Source organism: Myotis lucifugus, unplaced genomic scaffold, assembly GCF_000147115.1.
Source record: "Myotis lucifugus unplaced genomic scaffold, Myoluc2.0 scaffold_165, whole genome shotgun sequence".
Classification (NCBI taxonomy): Eukaryota; Metazoa; Chordata; class Mammalia; order Chiroptera; family Vespertilionidae; genus Myotis; species Myotis lucifugus.
The window spans coordinates 1,757,259-1,765,640 of record NW_005871213.1 but is presented as its reverse complement, the minus strand read 5'-3'; the positions used below and the strand labels follow the sequence as shown (position 1 = coordinate 1,765,640).

At 51.8% G+C, this 8,382-nt stretch overlaps 1 protein-coding gene across 1 annotated transcript in view; it reads right to left on the bottom strand.

The window, feature by feature from the left end:
• The window catches only part of MYCN (MYCN proto-oncogene, bHLH transcription factor), a 5,845-nt gene extending 4,716 nt beyond the window's left edge, over positions 1–1,129 (bottom strand). The window contains 1 exon segment of the mRNA XM_014461994.2: positions 964–1,129. Within this exon segment, the coding sequence (XP_014317480.1) occupies positions 964–1,114 (151 nt within the window). The 5' untranslated portion in view covers positions 1,115–1,129.
• Positions 1,130–8,382: the final 7,253 nt, after the last annotated feature.

The following is an 8,382-nucleotide window of genomic DNA, read 5'->3' as shown; positions in this document are numbered from 1 at the left end:
CTGCCATTTTCATTCCACCACCCAGGCACTGCGGGGAGAGTGCACCTGGGGGGGTGGGGGGGGGGGGGCCCGCTGTTCCCGGCGGCAGGTTCCCAGCTCGCCAGCTCAGCTCGCCCGCCCGCCCGCAAGCCCGGCGGCACCCGTGTCGGGCCAGCTGCTCCAGGGCAGCCCGGGCTCCGACCCAGCCCCGCACGGGACCTGCAGTCTCCCAATCACCCCCCCCCCACCCCCTCCGCGGTGAAACTGCAACCTCGGGAGTGTGAGCGAGAGAGGGGGTTTACGAAACTTTGCAAATGGAAAAATCCTTTTCTCTACACCGACACCAACAGCACCCAAACCCACCCCCTCCCCCGACTCGGGCAGACGCCCCACAACATTCACCCGCGGAAGGGAGAGTCCTACCACTCGCTGACTTTGAACCTCTGACCCCACCCCCGCTCTCCCTCTGCCCCAACAAGGGCGAGGGAACAGCCTGAACCCCGGTTCCCGGGAATGGTTGAGGGGCCAGCGCGGGGAGGGTCGCCGGAGAGCAGCGTCTCCTCCGAGCCCGAGCCGCCCCGACCCAGATTACCCACCACGGCTGCCTCGCCCAGCCGAACCCCCTCTCCTTCCTCCGGGGGCACCCGCTGGGGAAGAACCCCCGCTTCGGGGTGGGCGCAAACCGGCTCCCGTCAGCTCAAGCACAGACCGATGTTCTACCGAAGGGTGCAGTTCGAACGATGAAGCCATTAAGGCACGAGCACTAAAAGGATTAGGGCGGGTCTCTTCTAGCTGGGGTGCCTTGCGGGGTAGGACTGGATTTTTCAGAGACAAGCCCGGGGAGGTTTTGTTTCGGAAGCAGCACCGGTCCCCGGGGGATATCGGGGCGCCCTGAGCGCGAGCCGCGAGCCGGTCCCAGCCTCGCCTTCCCGCCGCGCTCGCAGCTCCCGGGGCGCCGGGGGGTTGGCCACCCCCGCTCCTTACCTCCCGCGGATGGCTGGGGGTGCAGAGGCGATTCTGTGCGGGGGTCCCCGGGTGGCCGGGGGCGGGGGGTCCTCGGGTGGCTTGTCTGTGCGCGCTTGCGCCTGCCTAGCGCTAGCTCGGCTCCAGCCCCGTTCCCAGGAGCCCCCCGCATCCACCCGGCGCGTCCAGACAGATGACTGTCACTGGCTGCGCTTTGAAGCTCGGGGGATATTATTAACTGAAAAATCTGACACACCCGGAGGGCGGAGAGAGAAGGGGCTGCGGCACAGGCGGGGGGAGGGAGGGAGACGGGCCGAGGGAAGGGGCTTTACCCCGCCCTCTTGATTTCCATAAAAATCAGGGGAGGCGCCAAGCCTTTCGCGCCAAAAGCCACTTGCTTTTCTTCTTGGCAGAGGGGAGGCTGCGGCGCTGGGAAAGCCGGGGCGAGCTCCCCCGCCCGCGCGGACCCCCGGGCCTGCACCCGGCGCCCCGTGCCCACCAGCTGCGCGCCGAGCGGTGCCCGGCAGCACCCACCCCGCGGGCCGCCGATGGCTTGGCAGGAACAAGAGGAATGTCCAGACGGCTCCGGGGGAGGCGCCCCCGCCCGGCCCGCGCGGGTGTGCGGTCCCGGGCGCGGCTGCGCTCCCGCCAGGCCGGGCGGAGGGGCTGCCCTTTTGTGATCTCCGACGGGGGCTCCCCCCGGGGTGTCAAACGGGAGGGAGAGGGCGCGCCCGCTGGGGCTGTTTCAAGTTTGAAATGGAAAGGCGTGGGGCGCCCCCCCTGGTTTGAAAATAAATAAATAACTGCGGCTTCGAGGGTGGCGCTGCGGCGCTTTCTCCGGCCGAAGGCGACACCTCGCGGAGACCGAGCAGAAAAGCGGGGCTGCCGGGCCGGGTCTCGGGGGCTGAAGTGGGGCCACCCGGCGCGCGCCCCCGCGGCCTGTCCACCCGCCCTCCCCGCCGCGCAGGGAATGGGCGTGAAAGCCCCCCGCCATCCCCACGGACTTCCCAGCGAGCCTTTCCGATGCCGCGTGGTGTCGAGTCACCGGGAGACGGCTCGGGGTCGGTTCCAAAAGCTTGTCTCCAAATTGTAGGCGGCAAAAAAGAACAGCTGCTCCCCCTGCTTAGCTCCCCGTGCTCCCCGTGCCTCAGTTTCCTCGGTGGCGACATGGTATTCGTCCTGTGTGCTCACCCTTAGGGTTGCTTTGAGAAATAAGCGTTAGGAACGTGCTTAGAACAGTGCCCGGCGCACAAGTGTGAGTGTCGGCTATTATTGTGGTGATCAGATCGCCATAGAATCTTCCGGGGAAATTAACACCGCCATCCGGCAGCGATCGCCCTCTCCCCACCCTCCCCCACCCCCACCCCCAGCACAGCCTCACTTCACCCCGCTCCTTCTCGTTCACAGGTGGGTTTGGGGGAGGGGAGAGGGGATCAAACATTATCGCCTCTGCCCCCAGCTCCCCGGGAGCAACTCAGGTCTCCCGCACAGCCCCCCTCACAACCAGATACACAGGGAGGTGGGATGTTGCTTTGAAAAACAATCCTCCGACGGTTTGGGGCAGGGGAGCCTGGCCCCTGGGTTCGGCTGGGAACATGGGAAAGTTTCTTTATATTTATATTTATATCCCTTTTTCCCAACTGGAAATTCACTCGTCCCGGCGTTCAAACTAGATACAGACGAGAGTGCGTAGGGTCGGGGCGCCGGTAGAATGCTCTCGGATTAGCATTTGTGAAGGTTACCCTGGAAGCCTCCATAATTCTGGGAAGCGAGGGAGCTTGCCGGAGTTCTGGGAAGTGGCCCGTGAATGAGGATGAGCTGCCCGTCGAGCACCTTTCTTATTGTTATTACTTCCCTCACAGATGTAAAACACTTCACTTTTGCAAAAGCCCTTCACACCCCACGTGGGCTTTTGCCGAACGCCCTAATCTAAACCAAGCCTTCCTGCTGTATTCTCTCCAAACATCCTTTACCCCCATCTGTAAGGATATATTCCTGGGAGTGTTTGTTTAATGCCGGCTTCCCGCCCGAGTCCCTGAGGAAACTGGCTGCCTCCCTCCCCAGACTGGTGAGCCCCTCGGTGGAGGACCTGCTGTGGTCTGGGTGGCGGGAGAAACATACCTGTACTCAGCTCTGTTGTTCAAGGCAGAGATCTCTGAATGAGTCCTTCCAAAGCAGCCAGCTCTTCCAAGATAGTTTTTTATTGATTGATTGATTGATCGATTGATTATTAGAGAGAAGAAGGTGGAGAGAAAGGAACGTCGATGTGTTTCACTTATTTATACATTCATTGGTTGCTTCTTGTAAGGGCCCTGACCGGGGACCGAACCCTGAAACCCTGGTGCATCGGGACGACGCTCTAACCAACTGAGCTACCTGGCCAGGGCCCAAGATGGTTTCTGTTTATCGGCAAAGGAGAAATGAATGTCATTCAGAGCCTTCTTCAGGCCCTCAGCAACTGCCCCAGAAAAGGCACTCAGAATTGCCTGCCCTACCTTTTTTATTTATTTATTTTTACCAAAATGGCAGGACTGCTAAAATGGGCAAGGATGGCCCCCTTGCTTTGATTAAAAGTCCCACCTTTGCCCTAGCCGGTGTGGCTTAGTTGGTTGGGCATTGTGGTTCACAGAAAGGTTGCTGGTTCAATTCTCGGTCAGGACACCAAACACAAAAAGTCCCACCCTGGTCCTTTCTCACCAGACCTGTGCCCTTCACCACTCCAGTTGCCCTTTGTCAAGGGACAAAAAGGAGCAGAAAAAGAAGGGACAGGAAGACCAGAGCCCTGCTCACTCTGCATACCTCCAAGCAAATCGTGTCTCCTTCCTGGACCTCAAGCTCTAATTTCCACCTTTTAACGCAAGCCAGTAATTACTGACAAGTCTGAATTTGAAGGTTAACAGAATGATAAAATCCAACAAGTATTTATTGGTACTTTCACTTGCAAATGGAAAGATAAAAGACTCCCGGAGAAACCCTGTCACTGCAGGTTCCCAATCAGCCTGTCGAGAAACAAGCACAAATTCTTCTTAAAAATGTGGAAACACCCTCAGACTATGAGGATGCACACGAAATAAATCTTTAGATGGCTTCAAAGACAAGGTTCGGTTCAGCACGCATCTACTGTCCCGATGCAGAACAAAGATAAGACACAGCCTCAAAGAGCTCATCTCTGAGGGAAGGGGACACACCTAAGATGGACCAACAGATAGGATACAGTTGTGAACAAAAAAAAGGGGGATCTATGGGAAGTGACCTGACAGGGTGACCTGATCATAAATTCCTAATTGGGCAGTTTAGGGCAGGGAGTCACACTCTACGCATATAACGTTTTATCTAGTAAAAGGTGTATCTTTGCCTCGAGCAAGCCCTGCCCATTGTTTCTGTGAATATAGGTTAACACGCCTTTGAAATTAGCTGCAACCACCCCTGAGAAAGCTCAGAGCTTGTTAACTATCCTGTAACCCAATGCCCACCTTGCTTCTCCCACCTCCATGTAATCGTCCTTATGCCAGTCCCCTCCACATTTGAGGCCTTGCTTCCGGCATATGTTGTCAGTCTGACTCTTCCACAAATTCTCTACAGGTCTGGGTCTGGTTTGTAAATAAGGAATTGTTTGAGGAAGGAGAATGTTTTCCTACGAATCCCTCCTGTATTAAAAGCACAACACACACACACACACACACACACACACACACACACACACACACACTCAGAAGGGCAGATCAACAATCTGTAGGTGTTTTCCCACTTTCCTGAGTTAAAGATCTTCTGGGTCCACCTTCAGGGACCACAGTTTCGCCTAGGAACTAGTTTCGCCTAGGAACTTCACTGAAAAAAAAAAAAAAAAAAAAAAAAAGGTGTAAATTTTTACTGATTAAATACTTTTTAAAACCTTGGCTCTTCATTTGGAGTAAAGTAAAGCTAGCTTCCTGACTTACCCCGTTACAAATTAATTAATGAATTAATTTTTAAAAGACTGGATTGAAGATCTAAATGGGAAAAGTAAAACTATAAAAGAAGAAAGTATAAGAAGAAAATATAGACTGGAGTTCTTCCTGAGACAAGGAAGGAAAATTTTAACATATTTGAGGGAGATAAAATTTAAAATTTACAGTTAACACATGCCCTAAACAGAATAAAAAGACAACAATGTGATGGAAAAATACTTGCCTCATATGTGAGATAAAGAGTATATTCATGTAACAAAGAGCTTCTACACACTGAATAGGAAGAAAAACCTATAGAAATACGGGTCCAGGAAAAGAGTAGGGAATTCACTGGGTAGGAAAAGCCAAATTTCATGAACATATGAGAAGATGCTCAGCTTCAGGAGCAGTCAGGGAAATGCAAATTAAATCTCAAGAAGATTAACATTTTTTGGTCTAGCAGATTGGCCCTAGTGTTGGCAAGGCTGGGGAGGGGGCTGGGGGCCCTCTCCTACACTGTTGGGGTTCCAGCCCCAGGAGTAAAAACAATCCCACTCTTTCAAATCCATCCTACAAGACATAATACAAGAAATACACACAAATATGTAGGCAAGAATATGTGTTGCAGCATTGTTCACAATAATAACAAGAATATCACAAACAATCTAAATGCCCATCAATAGGGGAGTGAGTTGCTGGATCTATTACAATATATGCACGCAGTGAAGACTGTGCAGACACTAAAAAGAATGAGTTAGGTCTGTAGGTGTGGTCTAGGAAAACATCCATGAGTTATGAAAGAGTATAAACAAGGTATATACAGGTCAATGTGTCTGGCATTTTGGGTAGATGTCTACATAAACCCAGCATTAAGTATATGTCTACATAAACCCGGTAACAAATTGGGTAGAATATGCGACAATTTTTTTAAAGTGGTTCACTTTGAAGAAGGGAGTCAGGTAGAGGGAGAAACGCGTTCTCTTGCTTTATGAAATTTTTTTGAACCAGTTGGATTATGAGCAAATGCACTTTTTGTCTGGTTATTTTTCTAAACAATATTGTTGTTACTCCCCAGGAATGCTAACCATTAATTTGATCATTTGGGGAAAGTGAAGGATGCTTTTGTGGAGCCTAAAATCACCCCAAAGTTCTCTTTTGTTTCCTAGGCTGGTTGGCATTCTTTCAAACCAAACTAGGCTGAGCTGAATCAGCTGAGGATTCCAGGACTAAGATGGGACAATATGAGCACTGGTTTAATTACGATTAGGATCAAGCCAGCCAAAGCTGTTTAAAGTATATGATGCTGCATGTGCCTAAGACAAGACATCTATTTTTTTTACTTCTGAGGCTGGAGGAAAATTTGAGACCCGGCATTGGATTTGGGGGATGGAGAATTTTTTTGGTAGAGGCACAACTATGTTTAAAACAAAAATTATCCTCATTGAATGCCAGTAATTTAATTACAGATTTAGAAAATAAGGCGTGTCCAACTGTATTCCCCTCCAAGGCTGGTTTTGCATCATTTGCGGCAGCTCAGATATCCGCCTCCACCAGGAAGCCTTCTCCAAAGCTTGGTACATTACAGACTCGGGGAAAGCACTAACTGCGAACAGCAAAGACCTTTGTGGACAGAAAGCGCTGTTGTCCCTAGAGCTGGAATTGCCTTCTACCTCATTTCCTGTTTGCTAAAATGCAAAATGGGAAAGCTGACCTGGGAGGCGGCAGGTTGCTCAGGGCCAGGCTCCATGGGGCTGGGCGGACAATGGGCTTCCCCTCCTTAGAGCTCAACCTTGGGCTGTCAGAAGCCTTTGCAAGGAGGGGAACCCAGTCTTAGCAGGATGCGGACTCCAGATGTGGTTTCCAGACCCACTTGCCATGCTCTTCCTGGGACTCCTTCCCGGCCCCAATGACTTGGTTTGGATCTGTCCACATCTCCTCCACTGAGGTGGCACATCTTCTCTTCGGGTTGTTACATAACAGATGGCTAATTTGCCCATTGATTTTTGCTGCTATCAATTTCCTTCAATGCAGGAGACACTCCCTGCAGCCCCAAGGACGGCCCACACCCACTCTAACGTCCGCCTGGGAGTCTTTTGGTTTCCTTGTGTTTAGTGATTTCATGCAGTCCGTTTCCAGAAGCTACTGCTTTTGCCCTAAAATGTATCTCTTTTGTCTGCTTATTCAAATCCTGTCCTCAGAGATCAGCTGGAGACTCTCCAGGAAGGAATGCTAATCTTTGCCCCAACCCTCCGCCTCTCCCCCCAAATCTCCATCCATTGTTTATTGCCTGCCCCGCCCCCTGCCCCCCCCCCCCACTAGCATAATCCAGCTGTGCTCTCTATCAGGCTCCTGTGGGGCTCTCCTAACAAGGTTAGCAGTCCCTGAGTGGAAGGAACCTTCCCCATCCTGTCTTTTGCATCTTCCACAGCATCTGCTGCAACGAATGGTACAAAGAGCCAAGCTCTGAGGGCAGATGGGCCAGCGAGCTCCACCAGGTTGGACAATGCAGACAGCCACTCCAAGCGTTTATGTCTTCATCTTTAAATTAGCATTTTGTCAGGATGAATGGCGGAGCATTCAGACACCTGGCCTATAATGGGGGCCCAGTGATGGTCAGTTCTCTCCCTTCGGTCTAGCCCAGTGGTTCTCAACCTTCCTAACGCCGCGACCCTTTAATACAGTTCCTCATGTTGTGGTGACCCCCAACCATAAAATTATTTTCATTGCTACTTCATAACTGTAATTTTGCTACTGTTATGAATCGCAATGTAAATATCTGATATGCAGGATGTATTTAGGCGACCCCTGTAAAAGGGTCGTTCGACCCCCAAAGGGGCCGTGGCCCACAGGTTGAGAAGCGCTGGTCTAGCCCCAGTCTGCCTACAGGGGCTCAGGGAATCCTACATCAGCCGACCACAGCACTGGGGTTCCAGGTTGAGCCTGCTGACGTTGGAAAAGGACTAATTAATAACCCTTTCTCCAACCTCCCTCTTCTTAGCTTGTCCAAGACCCAAGCACCCTTTGGACTTGGAAGCAGGTATTGCAAAGTCTAGGTGGTACAAGGCAGTCTCAGTGAGAGCACCAGACCACAGGAGTTGTGACTTCTGTGCTGAAGAATCTTACATTGGTCGCTTACCTTCTCTGGGCCTCAGCTTCCTGATTCACACAATGGGAATCCTGAGTCCAGAAGAGGGAGAGTGTATCTGTAGGGCAGTGGGTGTAGATTCGGAAGTTCAGTTGAATGTCCTGGTTCTATATCGTCTCCACATGTTAGGCTCGCCCCGTGGTCGGCAAACTGTGGCTCGCGAGCCACATGCGGCTCTTCCTAAGCCTTAGGAGTACCCTAATTAAGTTAATAACAATGTACCTACCTATATCGTTTAAGTTTAAAAAATTTGGCTCTCAAAAGAAATTTCAATCGTTGTACTGTTGATATTTGGCTCTGTTGACTAATGAGTTTGACTAGCCGCTAGCCCACTTGCATCAGCCTGTTTTCTCATCTACAAATGCAGAT